General features: G+C 35.8%; 1 protein-coding gene across 1 annotated transcript in view; it reads right to left on the bottom strand.

The window, feature by feature from the left end:
* The window catches only part of DNAL1 (dynein axonemal light chain 1), a 33178-nt gene extending 12354 nt beyond the window's left edge, over positions 1–20824 (bottom strand). The window contains exons 1-5 of the mRNA XM_061182714.1: positions 20782–20824; positions 13757–13795; positions 9679–9788; positions 6309–6364; positions 713–768 (exon numbers count right to left, since the gene is read on the bottom strand). Of these exons, the coding sequence (XP_061038697.1) occupies positions 713–768; positions 6309–6364; positions 9679–9788; positions 13757–13795; positions 20782–20784 (264 nt within the window). The 5' untranslated portion in view covers positions 20785–20824. The remainder of the gene's footprint in view (positions 1–712; positions 769–6308; positions 6365–9678; positions 9789–13756; positions 13796–20781) is intronic.
* Between the last annotated feature and the right edge of the window lie 5 nt (positions 20825–20829).

Genomic DNA, 20829 nt, shown 5'->3' with positions numbered 1-20829 from the left:
TTTTTGTTTTTGTTTTTTTTAATCAATAATTATATTTTATTCCATGATCACCATAAAATCCATATAAATGCTACAAAGACAGAGATGGCATGTTAACCACATAGGAAGATAACATAAATTTGGAAAAATATATAAATTAGGAAAATATAAAATTAGAATTTAAAATTTTCTGGCCAGGCAGAAACTTGAGATAATTTTTAACAGTAAAATTTAATGGAAATAATTATCTATTTGGAATATATGTGTCTCGTTTTTCTTCATTGCATTCATCACCACCTGATGTATTATTATACAATTATTTTCTAGTCTGTCTCCCTCCACTATAATTTAAATTCAATGAGAGCAAGGACTTTATTTTATATCCTGCTGTATCTCTAGTGCCTAGAACAGTGCCTGGCTAAAAGCAGGCATTCAGGAAATATATTGAATGAATTTGCTGAATGAATGAATGACATGGAAAAAATGATCTTTATATACTAAGTAAAAAAAAGAGATGCAAGACAATATATATGGTATGATTTCATTCTCTACATACCCACCAAAGAATAGGAAAAAAAAGGCAAGAAAGATGTCAATCAAAATGTTAGCAGTGGTTTATAGGTAATTTTTATATTTGCTTTTCTATTTTGTAAAGTTTCTGCAACAGACAAGTATTATTTGAATACTCAAGAAAAAGAGTGTATGCTTTTTTAAGTAATAAATAACAACCTACCAGTCCATTTAAGTTCTTTATGTTGTTTCTTCCTAAAGACAATATTCTCAAGTTTTCTGGAGAGGAAAGAAAACAATTTTGGTTTATTAGAATCATATTACACAATTGTTATAAATCTAATATAATAAAGCTTTAATACATTTATATAGGGACTTCTCTGGTGGCGCAGTGGTTAAGAATCCGCCAGCCAATGCAGGGGACACGGGTTTGAGCCCTGGTCCAGGAAGATCCCACATGCACAGAGCAACTAAGTCCATGTGCCACAACTACTGAGCCTGCACTCTAGAGCCCTTGAGTCACAACTACTGAGCTCGCGTGCCACAACTACTGAAGTCGTGCGCCTAGAGTTCGTGCTCCACAGCAAGAGAAGCCGCCGCAATGAGAAGCCCATGCATCGCAACGAAAAGCAGCCCCCGCTCGCTGCAACTAGAGAAAGCCCGTGTGCAGAAACGAAGACCCAATGCAGCCAAAAATTAAAAAAATAATAATAATAATTTTTTTAATTAAAAAAATACACTTATATAATATCCTTATATAATAAAAAAGGCTGTATTAATAAAACATGGTAATCAAGTAAGAAATAACATAGACATATCACTAAGGTAAACACTACAACTACAATTGCACATCACGCCAATGTTAAATTTTAAATGGTTAGCTATTTGAAATGCATGGTTTTAATATTATAAGGATAAAATAAGAGTAAAGAAGATTTGAACTTTAAATTTGGGAGCATATATATTTCAAATCTCTTATAATATGAGGACTTACACTAGAAAATAGAAAACATATTCATGTTTGGTCCACCTTGCTCCACAAAGGATTAGAAGTGAAATCAAATGAATCAGTATTTTAAAAATCTTTTGCTTTCATTTTTTTAATAACTAAATTGTGATTGGTTAAAAAATGTCTATTTGTATTTTTTAAAAGAATGTTTCTATTTTTATATCTATAGGCTATTTCTGGAAGAGAAAAGTAGAAACAGTGGTTGGTTTGGGGGAGGAACTGAGAGTCAGTCTATGGTCAGAGGAAGATATTTTTATTTTTATTTATTTATTTATTTATTTATTTTATTTTGGCTGCAACGGGTCTTAGTTGCGGCATGCGGGATCTTCATTGCGGCATGAGGGATCTTTAGTTGAGGCATGTGGGCTTCTTAGTTGTGGCATGCGGACTCTTAGTTGCTGCATGCAAACTCCTAATTGCAGCATGCATGCGGGATCTAGTTCCCCGACCAGGGATCGAACCCAGGCCCCCTGTATTGGGAGCGTGGAGTCTTACCCACTGGACCACCAGGGAAGTCCCTGGAGGAAGACATTTTTAACTGTACCCTCTTCTGAACTATTTGCATAAAACCATGTACATACATTATTTTTCAAAATTAAAATAAAAGATTTTCTAGTAAAACACAGGAAACCTCACTTCTGTCCTAAAAAACTACTGTGATTACTTATGCATAAGTTATACATTTAATTTTCACAACTTAAACTTCTATAACTATGCTGTCCAGTATGGTAGTTACTAACCACATGTGGATATTTAATTTAATTAAAATTAAATACGATAAAAAATTCAGTTTCTCCGTCACATTAATCACATTTCAAGAGCCTAATAGCTACATATGGCTAGTGGCAACTGTATTGGGACAGTGCAGATAATTCTGTTGGATGGCACTGTTCTATAACATCCATAATTCAATGGTTAAGAGCACAAATCCATAACTGAGTTCCAATCCTAACTCTCTAGGGAAGTAACCAAACCTCTTAGAATCTCAGTTCTGTCATATGTAAAATGAGGAAGTATAGGATCTACCTTATAAGAGTATAAGGATTAAATGAGATAATTGTCTAAAATATTCAGCACAAGGCTTAATCCATGGTGAGTACAAATAAATGATGTACGTGTGTGTGTATCAGGCATATATAGTGAGAGAGGAGTCAAGAAATTACCAAGGAGTTTGGCCTGAGCAACTAGAAGAATGCAGTTGTCACTATCTGAGACAGACACACAAGAAGTTGGGTTAGCTAGGGCTGGGGAAGGACATCAGGACTCAGTATTGGACATGTTAAGTATGAGATGTCCAGTAGACATCCAATGGAAATGTCGGGCAACTGAATGTGTGAATCTGGAGTTCAGAGGAGATGTATGGACTAGAGATATAAATTTGGGAGCCATCAGCATATAGATGGTAAAGCCATGATCTGGATGAGATAATCTAGGGAGTAGGTGAAGATAGAAAAGAGAAGAGATCCAAGAACTGAGTCCCCAGATACTCCAACATTTAAAATTTGAGGACACGAGACTGGGAAGAAGTAGCCAAAAAGGCAGGAGAAAATCAGAAGGGTACAATGTCCTAGAAATCCAGTACTGAAATTGCTTCAAAGAGAAAAGAAATCATCCATGTCAAAATACACTTAGGTCAACTAAGATAAGAACTGATCTCAGAAACTAGAGATAACAGATATATACAAATCTTTTAAAGATAGTATCTAACTTAAATATACACAACTCCTTTTTTTAAAAATGCACATGAAAATGGCAATGAAAGGCTAAAGAGATCTTACTTATTGCTGTACGGGGAAGTAAATTATGATATCAAACTTAATAGATTAACTCTTCTAACATTACAGAATTATGTATTTTCCATATTTTATATGCTGCATAAGTAGAGAGCACCACTAGAAGGAAAACACTGTTTTTTTCTTCTTAGGTCCTGATGAAAATCAAAACAATATCTTAAAGTTTTATGTTTACTTATTTAGTAAACTGAAGGAGTATACTTTTTTACCAAGAAACTTTACTTTCTAATCTTTAATATGAGAGTATTAATATTCACACTGTACAGCTTTTTAGTCACAGTTTTGAACATAGTCATGTCATACAGTTTTCTAGTCACAGTTTTGAAACAATATATACTGCTGTTAGGGTTATTCTGCCTTATAACCCCACTGTTAAATAGGAATACCTACTTATTTCAGATCCTCTTATCACAGCGTAGTAGGTAAGACTATAGTGCTCATGAAAGGAAAGGGGTGGGAGGCAAGCTAGCGTCATATATTCAATCTTTTGCATGAATCAGTTGGCTTCATTTTGCTTCATAGTCACAGACAAAGTGTATTCTCTCCATAGACTGCAGAAATACCATTTGTTATAAGCAGAACTAAAATGAGATGCATCAAATACAGCAAATACATGGTACAAATGCCTATTCTCTCTCATTCCATGCCTACATCAGACATCAATAATTGATCAAGGTACTCTTTTCCACTGAATTTTTGGAACTCTTCTTCATACGACTTTCCTGAGAGTCACTACCAATTGACCAAAGAGAATATGAGTTCAAACCCATTACCAGCCTTATATAGAAGGTTTTTCATATTTTCATTTTCATATTGTCATAGTCATGTTTTTATGAAAGAAAAGCATGTTATCCATACTGATAAATAATATGTTATCAATTTAGTCTCCTTTAAGCAAGTTATTTCAAATACAGACAAAGAATAGGGAATAAAATGAAACATAAATTGTTTAATGAGTCAGTGAAAAATGGAATAGACAGAATCATCTTATACACAACTCTAATAGTAAACACTTCCTCTCCAGCACTATGTAAATACTGAGTGCACCTTTGAGTACAGTACTGGGGGCGGGGGATGGAGATTTGGAATAGAAGATAGAAAGATTAATAAGATGTGATGTTTGTCCTCAAGGAGCTCATTATCTGAAGAGACAGAACATATTCCTCACTAACTATAATAACAGCGAATATTTCTTGAGCATTTATATGCACTAGGCACTATTCTAAGAACTTTATACACACTACTCATTTAATCTTCACAATAACTATATGAAGTAAGTAATTATTATTATAATCTAAGGTAGACTGTTATAAATGTTCCCAAGAAAGAGTAATTATTATGATGATGGAGATTAAAGAAGTCTTTAGGGGTCTCCCTCTAAATGACATTTAAACTTGGCATTCTTAATCTTAATTTTGTTTCTTGTAGGGTTTTCCTGCTAGAGGAAGGGGCTGTTCTCAATGAAAAGCACTGCATTAACAAGTGCACAAAGTCATAGAAAAACAATTATATGTTTGGGTGTGAAGAGGATGTCACAAGCTTTTAGATGACCCTGAATGCAACCTTAAGGCATCTGGTCTTTACTAGGCAAAGGGGAGGCATTAAAGGTCTGATCTGGAGGAATGATAATGAGAACAATATTTTTAAAAAGAAACCTCTGGTGTTAGTGCTGAAGGTCAATGGAAGAACAGAAAGATAGGCGACAAGGAGATCAACTGGGAGGCTATAACAGAAGTTGTAAGGCAGTGTTTTTTCAAACTGTGGGTCATGTGAAATCAACTTAGTGGGTTGTGACAAGCATTTAAAAAACAATGAAATCACGCTAAAAAAATTTATACTGGAACCTACGCTATTAGGGTAAATATTGTTTTACAAATTTTAATCCAGTTCATATGCATATGCTATATTTGATATATGTATTCATATGAATATATATATACTGAGTCGTTAATTCAAATGTATTTCTTACTGTGGGAAGTGATAAAAAACATCTAAAAAATATGACCTAAGGGGGAGATGATGAGGGTCTAAATTAAAGCTGTAGCTCCTGGAAATGGAAAAGCAACAAATTATTTGAGAGCTCTTTCAAAGAATAGAGTTAACAGGACTTACGGATGAACTTGCATGTAGGGCTTGAGGGAAGTAAAGGGAAATATGATAGGCTAAATAATGGCTCACCAAAAGATACCTATATCCTAATCCCTGGAACCTGTGAATGTTACTATATATGGGGAAAAATTACTTTGCAGATATGATTAAGTTAGGGATCTTAAGATGGGGAGAGTATCCTTGATTACCCAGGTGTTCCCTAAATGCAATCACATGTATCCTCATAAGAGGGTGACAGAGAAAGATATGACAGAGACAAAAGAGGAGAAGGCAATATGACGACAGAGGCAGATACTGGAGTGACACAGTCACAAGCCAAGGAATCTGGCAGCCATCAGAATCTAGAAAAGGCAAGGAAAAGATTCTCCCCTGAAGCCTCTAGAGAAGGTGTGGCCCTCTTGATTTTGGCCCAGTGAAACTGATTTCAGACTTCTGGCCTCTAGAACAGTGAGGGAATACATTTCTGCAGTTTTAAGCCACCAAGTTTCTGCAGCCACAGGCAACTAGCACAAGGAGTCTTGGCAACTGGGAAGGTGTCGATGTCATTAACAAAGACAAGGAGGACAGGAAAAACAGGGATGGTCAAGAATAAAATTTTAAATGTAATAAGTATGAAATACAGGATAAATCTGAACAAAAAAATATAAAAAACCTGATTTTCTATTTAAGATATTTCAATTCTAACACTACAAAAACTTTATAATGTCTTTAAACTGCTCAGGTTTCATGTTATCTCTACTTTTCTTTGGATAATTAAATAAGACACATGGTTTATATATTCTTTCTGACATCTGACAATTACTGTGGTTAAAACAGGTGCCAGCTTCTAGGATTATGTAGTGCCTCTGGAATGTTTATTCCAAATAACTACAAAATCCAAGAACCATCTGTTACTGTGGATCACTTACTTAAGCCATTCAGGTTTGCAATTTTTTCAATGCAGTTTGTAGACAGTGAAAGCTTCCTAAAAAAAAAAAAAAAGGAACACTTGAATTAATAAGAAAAAAATGTTAATGGTATATCAGAAATTATTCCTCAAGTGCCCACAGAAGATGATATTTAAGTCACATTTCCTTTTACACTGAATCCTTTTTTCCCTCTCAGACATGACATGTATTCCTTCATTTTGAAATCTTCATACTTTTTCCCTGATTACAAAAGTTAATATACACTACTGTATAAAATCAAAAAAACCTTTTTGAGGGTAATTTGGTGTTACCTATTAAATTTTTAAATGCATGTATTTTTGACCCAGTAATTCATTTCTAGGAATATGTCCTATTGACATACTAATACAAATGCCAAAAAATATATGAATTAGATTATTTACTGTATTATTGTAATAGCAAAAAAGTGGGAAAAATTTATAAATACCCATCAGCTGAGGAATACAGATAATGAAATACTATCTGCCACTAAAGCAAACAAGATTGGGCTATACATACCAACTTGGGAAAATGTCCATGATATGTGTATAATAAAAAGTTATGTAATCCTAACCACCCCACACATTCCCCCAGAGATAATGACTTTTAATAGTTCGTATATATTTTTCTAGATTTTTTTCCTATACATACTTTAATTGTATAAAAACAAATTTTTAAAGGGAGCATAATTACACGTTATTAATCTTTTCTTGACAAAAATGTTTAATATCTTAGTAAATTTCATGCAAAGAATATAATAAAAGCTAATTTTATTGAACACTTAATGTGTGCCTAGTATTCTTCTAAGAACTTTACATGTATTAACTATTTTAACCATCAGAACAATCCTATGAAATAAGTATTATTATCCAAATTTTACAAATGAGGAAACTGAGGCACAAAGATGTTAAACAATTTGCCTGATATTATACAACCAGAAAGTAGCACAGGCAAATTTAAGACGCCAAAAAACTGACTCTAGAACATATGATCTTATCCTTCTGATTTGACCTGAAGAGGAATTCTTCTTCTTCTTTTTTTTTTTTTTTGCTTGAAACACTAAAAGCAATTACTGTACACTGTAAATTACTGGTCAAATCTGTGTATTTTCTAGTCATTCTCCATTCTCAAGAACAACCAGTTAAAGTGAAAAATGGACTGGAAAATCTGGGACTACGGTTGGGGAATGATTCTTTAATTGTTGTTTAGGCAACCTGCTCAAAGAGTGTCAGCAAAAATATGAAGAGGGTGACTCTTTCTAAGCAGTTTCCAAGGTACTTTGGTATGGGGTACAGAACCTTCTCAAATGCTTGCCTTTGAAATGGCTTTATGATAAAAAGATATTTGACCACTTTGAAATAATGCTCTTTGAAATCATGATTTTTGAAGCCAAAAACACATCTAAGGTGGGTTTTTATGTAATACATTGTGTTCTCATCACAAAGGACAAGTTGCATACAATAACTAAATACGTTTGCTTTTCCCTTTAATTCCAAAGACAGGTATTAGTCTAATGCATGAGTTCACAAATATGCATCTAAGAGTCATTCAGATTGCTTATTATAAATACAGATACCTAGTTTCATCAGTAGATTCTGTTTCTATAAATTTGGAGTGGGGCTTATCTACTGCACAAGGAGATTCTTATATAGGTAGTCAGGGGACCACAGTTAGAAAAACACAGGATGAAGAGATCAGAAAGAACCCCAATTGATTCTGTAACATTCTACACCCCCGACAAGACACTGCAGCCTGAGAGCACGGTTACAAGGTGTCATGGTATAATATCCTCAAATTAGCCACAGAACCCTGCTAAAAAGTGTGTATTTAGAAAATAAGTTAAAAGGAATAAATATAGATCTGATACTTAAAGTCTTGGATAAATAGGATTACAAATAAATGTAACTTGATCCCAATTAGGAAAAAAAAATTAGAAGGTGCTATATCAAAATGCTGAGACTTCCCTGGCGGTCCAATGGTTAAGACTCTGCGCTTCCATTGCAGGGGGCAGGGGTGAGATCCCTGATCCCTGGTCGGGGAAGTAAGATCCCACATGCCCTGCGGTGTGACCAAAAAATTAAAAAAATAATAAAATAAAAAACAAAATGCTAACACTGGTTCTCAAAAGGTGTGCAATTTTGGTTGATATTATTTCCCTTTGTGCTTTTAATATTTTCTAGGTTCTTTTTTTTAAAAATTATTTTGTGTCCCTCATGACTTTTTTTTTTTTTTTTTTAATGGCTGTGTTGGGTCTTCGTTTCTGTGCGAGGGCTTTCTCTAGTTGCGGCAAGCGGGGGCCACTCTTCATCGCGGTGCGCAGGCCTCTCGTTATCGCGGCCTCTCTTGTTGCGGAGCACAGGCTCCAGACGCGCAGGCTCAGTAATTGTGGCTCACGGGCCCAGTTGCTCCGCGGCATGTGGGATCTTCCCAGACCAGGGCTCGAACCCATGTCCCCTGCATTGGCAGGCAGATTCTCAACCACTGCGCCACCAGGGAAGCCTCCCTCATGACTTTTAAAGAGGGCTCTTTTTTTTTTTTAATTTATTTATTTTTGGCTGCGTTGGGTCTTCATTGCTGTGCGCGGGGCTTTCTGTAGTTGTGGTGAGCGGGGGCTACTCTTCGATGCGGTGAGCGGGCTTCTCATTGCAGTGGCTTGTCTTGTTGTGGAGCACAGGCTCTAGGCACGCGAGCTTCAGTAGTTGTGGCACGTGGGCTCAGTAGTTGTGGCTCGTGGGCTCTAGAGCACAGGCTCAGTAGTTGTGGCGCACAGGCTTAGTTGCTCCGCGGCATGTGGGCTCTTCCCAGACTAGGGATCAAATCCGTGTCCCCTGCATTGGCAGGCAGATTCTTAACCACTGCGCCACCAGGGAAGCCCTTCCAGGTGCTTTACAATGTATTTTCATAGTTTGAAAAGTATTTTTTAAAGCAGTATCTCTTATGTCTCTGAGTAAGTATAGTATTGACTTTGGTGGATAATCTTACAAGAGAAAGTACTAGATTTTATGACAGAGAAATAGTTTAATTGTGTTATTTAGCTTCTCCTAAGAGACAAGGAAATTTCTATTCTCCAGGCATATTGTAAAAATTGTACTGTAAAAAAATACAGTACAGGATTATTCAGGATTACTCTATTAATAATCCTAGAAACCAATAATCTTTTATGTTTGGCTTTGCCAAAGCGAGAATCAGAAAAAGAAAGAAAGAAGGGAGGGAGGGAGGAAAGAAGGAAGGAAGGAAGGAAGGGAAATGAAGATCAAGAAAATAAATATATTTTTCTAGTTTGTGTATTTAGAAAAGGAAGTGAAACTTAACAGCAATACTAGAAAGGACGAAAAAAGACAAGAGAACTTACTCGCAATTAAAGAGTGTGGACAAGGACGCATCCATCTTCTCTATAGGGGGAATCTGGGCATACAGCTTTATCTCTCTGGCTTCGGATGGCTTCTGACTGGTTTTCTCTTCCTATGATAAAAATTAATTTGGAAGAAAATAATCCAAATGTGGAACTAAAAAAGGCCAAAATTTCTCAAGGCTTTTCAACGTTTATTTCAAAACAATTATTAAAATTCAATAATTCTGTACATTCTTGACAGTTATTGACAACATTACTTATTGACAACATTTACTTACTGAACCTGATAACTAGCCTTATACATGGCTGATTCAGATAATTCACTGTTAGGTCTCAACCAAATGGAAAAGAGGAGGAAAGAATCTAACTTTTATTTCCGTAATTTTAAAAATCCTTTTAGAGTCTATCAATTAATAAACAAAAGTAAAACACAACAACAAAAACATTTTCCTGGGAAGAATTCCTTTTCCCTAAACAAACTTTTCCTAAGTATCGGATTCAGACCTATAAGATCAACTCTTTCTGTCATCTCATCTTTCTGTTCCTATATACAATTTAGTCTGAGCTAGAATCACCAAATACCAAGAATTTGGGAAGATTTTCTCTTTATGACAAAGCTGAGGTCAAATTTATTTGCTCTACAATAATTTACTACTAAATTCTACCTTAGAGTTTAATTTCAGTACTAAGTACACAGTTTAAATTTTAATTACCAGGATATGCTGCCTAATAATAGTTTCTAAGTACCTCAATACTTAGAGTTAGCTCTATCTCTCCAACAAAACAAGAAGATGCTACAGCTCAGGGACCATTTTCTTACTTTCCTATATTTTCTATAACCTGATATTAGACACAAAAGAGGCTTGTTTTTAAAAAATCAAATCATAACACATCAATAATAGAAAATATATAATCAGTTGAAAGAGATCTAATACACATTCACTCAGTATTTTTTTTGTGCCATACATTTATAGGTTAGGAGATGGGAGACTGACACCAAGTAGATCCTTAATGAATGTTGGGTTAATGAGTGCAAGAATGAGCATGATGTCTTCAAATAATCTTAAAGTCAAAGATTTATGGCCATAATGTAATCTAGAAATAGAATCTACAAACCAAACCAAAAAATCAACCACTTGTTATTATAAATAAATAAAATAAAATCCTAAAATCTGATTGAAGGAAATCAAATCTAATACTAAGCCTACTCCACACTTTTTTATTAAACAAAACAGATCTTTCACTAACTAAGCAGAAAAAAAATTTTTTAATGTAATTAGAGTACAAAGAAGTTTATAAGCACTAAAACAAAAATTCAAATATTTCATTATCCTACCCATTTTGTCTATTTTCCCTAGACACCAAGTTTCTTGAAAGACTTTTTATTTAAAGCCCAGCTACAAAAGCAAAAGATACATTATTATACAAAAAAACAACTGATAACATAGTCAAATATGTTATCACTGGGCATAGAAATTGAGGAGCCATCTCTATACTCTATGGAAATTCTATCTATAATGCTGAAATACAACTGTTCAAACTTTATAGAATGTTATATTCAAAATATTTGTTTATATTTAATGCATTTTTTACAATGCAGTTTCCTCTCTAATATTACTATATGCTTTTTAAAAATGTATTTTGTGTATGTATTGTGTATTTTTTCCAGATATAATGATATATAGCACTGAATAAGTTTAATATATACAGCATAACAATTTGACTTATAAAATCACAAAACGATTACCACAATAAGTTTAGTGAACATCCATCATCTCATAAGATACAAAATAAAAGAAAAAGAAAAAAATGTTTCCTTGTGATGAGAACTCTTAGGATTTACTCTCTTAACTTTCATATATAACATACAGCAGTGTTAATTATATTAATCATGTTGTACATTACATCCCTAGTACTTATTTACCTTGTAACTGGAAGCTTGTACCTATTGACCATCTTCATCCAATTCCCCCTACCCCTACTCCTTGGCTCTGGTTACCACAAATCTGATGCCTTTTTCTATGAATTTGTTTGTTTGTTTGTTGAAATATAATTGACCTACAATACTATGTTAGTTCCCAGTGTACAACATAGTGATTCAATATTTCTATACATTATAAAATGATCACTATTTTTTACAGATTTATTGAGATATAACTGACATATAACATTGTTTATGTTTAAGGTATACCATGTGATGCTTTGATACATGTATACATTGCAAAATGATTACCAGAAAAAGGTTAGTTAACACATCCAGCACCTCATATCATTATTTTTTTGTGTGCTGAGAACATTTACGATCTACTCTCCAGACTTCCCTGGTGGCGCAGTGGTTAAGAATCTGCCTGTCAATGCAGGGGACATGGGTCCGAGCCCTGGTCCGGGAAGATTCCACATGCCACGGAGCAACTAAGCCCGTGCGCCACAACTACTGAGCCTGTGCTCTAGAGCCCACGAGCCACAACTACTGAGCCCACATGCCACAACTACTGAAGCCCACGCGGCAAGAGCCCATGCTCCACAGCAAGAGAAGCCACTGCAATGAGAAACCCGTGCACTGCAATGAAGAGTAGCCCCCGCTGGCTGCAACTAGAGAAAGCTGGCGTGCAGCAACAAAGACCCAACTCAGCCAAAAATAAATAAATAAATAAATTTATTTTTTTAAAAAATCTGCTCTCTTAGCAACCTTCAAGTACATAATACAGTATTATTAAATATGCTGTACATTAGATCCCCAGAACTTATTCATCTTATAACTGGAAGTTTATACCCTTTGACCAACTTCTCCCCATTTCCTCCACTCAGCTCTGGCCACCACCATTCTAATCTGTTTCTATGAGTTCGGCTTTTTTAGATTCCACATGTAAGTGAGATCATACAGTATTTGTCTTTAGCTACCTGACTTATGTCATTTAGCATAACGCACTCAAGGTCCTTCCATGTTGTCGCAAATGGCAGGATTTCCTTCTTTTTATGGCTGAATAATATTCCATTGTATACAAATGTACATTTCCTTCATCCATTCATCCATTGATGAGCATTTAGGCTGTTTTCATGTCTTGGCTATTGTGAATAATGCTGCAATGAACATGGGGATACAGGTATCTCTTTGAGATAGTGATTTCATTTCCTTCAGATATATATGCAGAAGTGGGACGGCTGGATCACATGGTAGATCTACTTTTAATTTTTGAGGAACTTCCATAGTATTTACCACAGCACTGTACCAATTTACATTTACATCCCCACCAAAGTGCAAAAGAGTTTCTTTTCTCCGCATCCTCACCAACACTTTTCTCTCGTATTTTCGATGATAGCCATTTTAACAGGTGTGAGGTGATATCTCACTGCAGTTTTGATTTGCATTTCCCTGATGATCAGTGATGTTAAGCATCATTTTAGCATTTTTATTCAATGTTTTTCAGTTGCCTATGCATGATTTTCATTTGTCCACATTGACTGACCATGTTCTAACCTCCAAGAGGCTAAAACCATCATTTGTCTAAAACCTAGATAATCCACAACACATATCAATCTATCACCTGAAAATGACATGTAGTTTAATGATGATAAAGTTGAAAAAGAAAATGTACTGTAACAGAGATTACAGCCATTACAGTACCAGATGAATCAGCCTTTCCATATTTAAATTTTCCAATGGTCAGATTTTTTTAATTGAAATTTTTATTGAGACACTTGAAAATTCATGTGCAGTTATAAAAAATAATACAGAGAGATCCCTCATACACTTTGCCCAGTTTCCCCCAATGGTAACATTTTTCAAAACTATAGTATAATATCACAACCAGGATATTGATATTGATGCAATCCACTGATTTTAATCAGATTTTCCCAATTTTATTTGTACATACGAGTGTAAATGTGTTTGCATGTGTGTATTAAGTTCTATACAATTTTATCACCTGTGTAGGCTCATGTATCCACTAACACCGTCAAGATAGCTAAACAGTTCCAATACCACAAAGATCCCTTGTATTGAATGGTCATATTTAAATAACTATCCAAAAATTCTCCTTATATGGTTTCTAGAAGAAGTAAAAACTCATAAACTCACCCATCTGGCTAGGGCTTCTTTTATTGTTGTTGCTTTTGCCTTAAAAAGAGAAGAAAAAACAAAGCTGTCTTTATTGGTGTGATTTGTTGACTCAATTTTCATGCAATAATTATTAGCCCTGGCATCTACCGTTGAAAAGATTAACTTCTTTTTTTGAGACTTTATATGCAAAGAGAGTGTTTTAATTTCCTGAAATCAGAAATACTCATTTAAATACCTCTCAGAGAAATTAAGGAAATCGTGATGTAATGTCAGATACTTCACTCCCACTCGGTTTACAAAAAACATATAGCTTTCAACACTGATATTAAAATATATCTCATTTCATTCATTCTAAGATTTATATCTTCTTTTATATTTTAATATCTTTGAAATTTGGATACATCTTACAACCAGGAACAATTTATAATTGCTGCAGCCAGGTAGCACTGATGAAGTTTTAGAAAAATATTAACCATCTTGGGCTTCCCTAGTGGTGCAGTGGTTAAGAATCCGCCTGCCAATGCAAGGGACACGGGTTTGAGCCCTGGTCCGGGAAGATCCCACATGCTGCAGAGCAACTAAGCCCGTGTACCACAACTACTGCACCTGCACTCTAAAACCCGCGAGCCACAACTACTGAAGCCCATGAGCCACAACTACTGAAGCCCACGCACCTAGAGCCCGTGCTCCACAACAAGAGAAGCCACTGCAATGAGAAGCCCGCGTACCGCAATGAAGAGTAGCCCCTGCTTGCCGCAACTAGAGAAAGCCCGCACGCAGCAACGAAGACCCAATGCAGCCAAAAATAAATAAATAAATAAAAATAAGAACAGGGAACTATATTCAATATCCTGTGATAAACCATAATGGAAAAGAATATGAAAAAGAATGTATATATATATGTATATATATACACACACATATATATATATATAACTGAATCACTTTGCTGTATGGCAGAAGTTAACACAACATTGTAAATCAACTATACTTGAATAAAATAAATATTAAAAATATAAGAGAGAACAAGAGATAGAAAACAAATAAGTTAAGCATTCAAGATGTTTGAAAAAGTACATCATGAAGGCAGAAGGAGATACAAAGGAAGAAATCAATGAAAAGCAGAATGAGAGGGAAAAAGATTAACAAAACTAAAAGTGGGTTCTGAAGTCTCTGGCAAGCTCAACTGAGCTAAAAAGAGAGATATACAAATTTAAAATATAGAATAAATAAGGGGAAATAACACAGATATCACAGAGATTTTATTTATTTATTTATTTATTTATTTTTGACTGCATTGGGTCTTCATTGCTGCACACGGGCTTTCTCTAGTTGTGGCGAGCAGGGGCTACTCATCATTGCAGTGCGCGGGCTTTTCATCGCGGTGGCTTCTCTTGTTGTGGAGCATGGGATCTAGGCATGCAGGCTTCAGTAGTTGTGGCATGTGGGCTCAGTAGTTGTGGCTCACGGGCTCTAGAGCACAGACTCAGTAGTTGTGGCGCACAGGCTTAGTTGCTTCGCAGCATGTGGGATCTTCCCAGACCAGGGCTTGAACCTGGGTCCCCTGCATTGGCAGGGGGATTCTTAACCACTGTGCCACCAAGGAAGTCCCATCACAGAGATTTTAAAAATAAAATATTATAAGCAAATATATGGTAATAAGTTTGAAAACCTAGACAAAGTATGCATTTCTAGAAAAAACAAAAGTGCCAAAACTCACAAGAAGAATCAGAAAATTTGAATAGACTAATTACTATTTAAAACATTAAAAAGGTAATCAGAGATTTACCCTCACCCTCCTCCCCTAAAGCCCCAAGCCTAGATAAATTACAAGTTTTACCAAGCTTTCAGGGAACAGATATTCCTTGTTATACAAGTGGTTTCAGAAATCAGAAAAAAGAGGGAAAGTTTCCAACTTATTTTATGAGGCCAGAATAACCTTGATGCCATAACCAGATAAGGAGCCCTCTTTACTTTTCAAAACAGATTTGAAAATCCTAGATACAACATTAGATCTCCAAAGCCAATGGTGTATAATGATCATGATCAAAAATGGCTTATGCCAGGATCATAAGGATTGTTTAACAACAGAAAAGTCTATAAATATAAATCATTTATTAATGGATTAAAGGGGGAAAATCACATTTATTTCAGTAAGTGCAGAAAGAGCAGTTGATAAAGTTCTACAGCTGATATTAAAAACTCTCAACTAAGGGTTAAAGTGAAATTTCTTACTTGATAAAAGCTACACATCAAAAAGCTTCAACAAACACCACACTTAAGGGAGCAATTCATTCATTTCAGCAAATATTTATTGATTACCTCCTATGTACCAAACATTCTTTTACTTGCTGAGGATATATCAGTGAACAAAACAAAGATCCCTGCCTTCATGGAATTTACATCTACTGGCGGGAGACAGTGGTAAGTAATATAATAAAGAAATAGATATAAATCATATAGTATATTAGAAGGTGACAATTACTAAGGAAAAAGAAAAAGCTGAGCTTGGTAAAGAGTATCAGGATGTGTGTATATGTGTATGGAGGATTTATTTTAAAAAACGTGGTCAACGTGGGCCAAACTGGGAATGTAACATGAAAAGCAGTCTCAAACTCCTAGAAGAGAACATAGGCAAAACATTCTCTGACATGAATTGTAGCAATGTTTTCTTAGGTCAGTCTCCCAAGGCAATAGAAATGAAAGCAAAAATAAACAAAAGGGACCTAATCAAACTTAAAAGCTTTGCACAGCAAAGGAAACCATAAACAAAATGAAAAGACAACCTACGGACTGGGAGAAAATATTTGTAAATGATGTGACTGACAAGGGCTAATTTCCAAAATATACAAATAGCTCATACAGCTCAGTAACAAACAAAACAAAACAAGACAAACAAACAAAAAAACCCAAACAACACAATCAAAAAATGGGCAGAAGACCTAAACAGACATTTCTCCAAAGAAGACATGCAGATGGCCTATAGACACATGAAAGATGCTCAACATCACTAATTATTAGAAAAATGCAAATCAAAACTACAATGAGGTATCACCTCACACTGGTCAGAACGGCCATCACTAAAAAGTCTACATTGGGACTTCCCTGGCGGTCCAGTGGTTAAGACTCCACACTCCCAGTGCAAGAGGCACAGGTTCGATCCCTGGTCGGGGAAGATCCCGCATGCCATGTGTGGCGACCAAAAAAGAAAAAAAAGTCTACACTGATTCACTTTGCTGTACACCTGAAACTAACACAACATTGTAAGTCAACTATACTCCAATAAAAAAATTTTTTTCAAGTCTACTAATAATAAATCCTGGAGAGGGTGTGGAGAGAAGAGAACCCTCCTACACTGTTGGTGAGAATGTAAATTGGTGCACCCAGTATGGAAAACAGCATGGAAGTTCCTTAAAAAACTAAAAATAGAGTTACCATATGATGCAGGAATCCCACTCCTGGGCATATATCCAGAATAAACCATAATTTGAAAAGATACATGCACCCCAATGTTCATTGCAGCGCTATTTACAATAGCCAAGACATGGAAGCAACCTAAATGCCCACTGACAGATGAATGGATAAAGAAGATGTGGTACATATATACAATGGAATACTACTCAGCCATAAACAAGAAATACTGCCATTTGCAGCAACATGGATGGACCTAGAGATTATCATACTAAGTGAAGTAAGCCAGAGAGAGAAAGACAAATATCATATGATATCACTTATATGTGGAATCTAAAAAAATGATACAAATGAACTTATTTACAAAACAGAGGCAGACTCACAGACATAGAAAACAAACTTATGGTTACCAAAGGGGAAAGGTGGAAGGAGGAATAAATTAGGAATTTGGGAGTAACATATATATACTACTACATATAAAACAGAGAAACAACAAGGACCTACTGTATAGCACAGGGAACTATATTCAATATTTTGTAATAAGCTATAACGGAAAAGAATATGAACAAGAATATAAATATATATATATGACTGAATCACTTTGCTGTACACCTGAAACTAACCCAACATTGTGAATCAATTATACTTCAATAAAAAAATAAATTTTAAAAAATGGATAATTCAAATAGCAAAAAAAAATAGATAAACAACAAGGTCCTACTGTATAGCACAGGGAACTATATTCAATATTTTGTAATAAGCTATAACGGAAAAGAATATGAAAAAGAATATATATATTTAAATATGTATAACTGAATCACTTTGCTATACACCAGAAAACACAACATTGTAAATCAACTATACTTCAATAAAAAAGAAAAAAGTATTCTCTCTAAGATCCCAAACACATCAAGGATGCCTATCTACTATCACTGCTACTGTTTAACATGGTACAAGAGATCTTTATCAATATTACAACAAAAAGAAATACAAATTGGAATGATTAAAGGAGGAAATAAAACTCACTATGTGAAGATGATCATCTGTGTAGAAAACACAATAGAATAAACTAACAAATACTAGGACAGATAGAGTATAGCAAATGAAGAACTCTGTTGACAAGTTAGAAAAAGTAAGAGATGATATTTTCAATGTAAAACCAACAAAGGACTACTATCTAGAATATACAAGGAACTCCTAAAATTCAAAACCAAACAACCAAAAAAAGGAAAAGTTGGTAAAAAATGTAAACAGAAAATTCACAGAAACTGAAAGCCAGATGACTAATAGTGAGGTATTTGAACTCAATGAAAATCAGAGAAATGCAGAGTAAAACAATGGGATATTAAAATACATCCTCAAATTGGCAAAAGTTAGAAAGTGAGAATGTAGAGAAATAGGAACTCTCATGCATTACTGAAGTAAGTAAGAACTAGTATAGTCATTCTGGAAAGCAATCTGACAATGCCTAGGGAAATTAAGTACGCATAGACTCTAGGACCCCGCAGTGTCACTCCTGGGTATACTTCCTAGAGAAATCCTTGCATGGGTCCAAAAAAAGACACCTATAAGAACACTTTCAAGTTGGAAGCAATCTAGTTATCTATAAATTGGTTTATAAGGTCACTAGTTCCCCTACAGATAGCGGGAGTCAAAACCTGAAATGCCTAAAGGACCAACAGACATCATTAATGTGTAAAGCTGGACATGTAAAGAGGATAACCTCTACTTGGTTCTAGAAAACCGTTGGCGGTGGACTTGGGACAAGAGTTACCCTAATATCACATTTCTCCAAATATGAAAACTCTGTTAATTGAAAGTAACACCCTTATTTTATGTACCATTAAGAAAGAAAAGATGCTGCCAATTATATCACACCAACATATTTCAGTAGTACAAAAATATGAAAAAAGATGTGTCTGATAGTGAAATATGGTATTTCTGATTTTTCAGAGAAGCCAGAAATCTGCATTTTGATGTAAAATATGATCATTTTTAAGACACTGGAAGCTAATTTTTTTAAATTAAAAAACTATGTGGGACTGTATTTCTAGAGGGCCCCAGAACTACGAGTTTGCAGCCTCAGCTAGCTTCATCTAATTACTAGTTCTGATTCTCTATTTGAAGATTTTCAATAATTCTCATGGTTCATACTTTCAGAATTATTTAGGGCTAGTTATTTCTTCACCTAAATATAAATTTAGGTTCAAGAATTTTTTACTTTCCTTGGTTTTCAGCTAAATGCCTGTGGAATAAAGTAAGGAAGGCAGAGGGGAAAACTACTTTTAAAAGAGTAGGATTTAGGGACTTCCCTGGTGGCACAGTGGTTAAGAATCCGTGCCAATGCAGGGGACACGGGTTCGAGCCCTGGTCCGGGAAGACCCCACATGCCACGGAGCAACTAAGCCCATGCGCCACAACTACTGAGCCTGCGCTCTAGAGCCGGCAAGCCACAACTACTGAAGCCCGCGCGCCTAGAGCCCGTGTTCCACAACAAGAGAAGCCACCGCAATGAGAAGCCTGCACACCGCAAGGAAGAGAAAGCTCCCGCTCCCCACAACTAGAGAAAGGCCATAAAACAAATAAATTTATTTAAAAAAGAAAAAGAGTAGCATTTAATCTCGTGGTTGAGGTCAGGCATGATTTCCTCATCATTTCAATTTCCTGGGCTCAATTTCTGCCCACTTATATAGCAATGGAATCACAAAAAGAAGAAAACTAGTTAAACTTATTCTTTATAAATATTTCCATCAGGCAGGACAATCACATACTTTGCTAAATAGCTGTGGCTGGGTCTGTAACTAACCAACAACATCCCTTTTTCAACTGCTAGTTGGATCTACCAAGTATGTAAGCAAGAGAGTGCTCACTTTACGTAGGAGTTGAGGAGCATCACTAGGTAAAACCATTACTTCATAAAGAGCTTTGATTAGATAGCCCGCCGACAGATTTCAAGTCTAAGATAGCAGTATTTCTCAAAGTGTTGTGGGAGCCCTCCAATTTTAGAATCACTTGAAATGCACATTCCTGAATGCCCCCTCCAATTAATTAAACATTCATAATCTGCACTCCAACTTAGGCCAAAATCATACTCATGCATACTGAAATTTGAGAAACACTACCCTAATATGTTGTGTTAGAGAGGGTTTTATAATGTTACAATGTTACTAATAACTGAACTGACAGTCATTCAGAGGGCAACCTGGGCGTATCACAGGTTACAAATACTGCGGCAATCAGTGTTACACACATTCCTCTCGTAACCAACCCCACCCTCTATCTCGCCGGGGCGGGGGGCGGATTACTTCCATGGAAAAAGATATCCTTATTCACACTCCCCCTTCCATCACCTTTCCCACTCTACTCCGCTCTTTGCTTTTTGCCCTCTGCTCTTTGCCCTCCCTTTTCTCTGCCAGAGTCTCTGGCAGAGATTAACCCAACCTCCAACCAGCCCCAGACCACCCGGTGCCAGGGCTTCTCTTTCGCCTCAGGCCTCAGAATCTACCGAGCCAGCATCCGCTACCGGTTCCCTTCCGCTGTTCGAGGACCTCCGCCATCCTCAACCCTCCAGTTACCCTTTTCCACTTCCAATCTTCTCTCAGCTTTGGCTACGAGGCCTGGAGGGTACTCACCATTCCGGCGGTTGCTACTGTCACTGCTCTGGTTGCTAGGGCCCGCCG

The sequence above is a fragment of the Eubalaena glacialis genome, chromosome 2 (genome assembly GCF_028564815.1).
Source record: "Eubalaena glacialis isolate mEubGla1 chromosome 2, mEubGla1.1.hap2.+ XY, whole genome shotgun sequence".
NCBI lineage: Eukaryota > Metazoa > Chordata > Mammalia > Artiodactyla > Balaenidae > Eubalaena > Eubalaena glacialis.
This window is presented reverse-complemented; position numbering and strand designations above follow the sequence as displayed.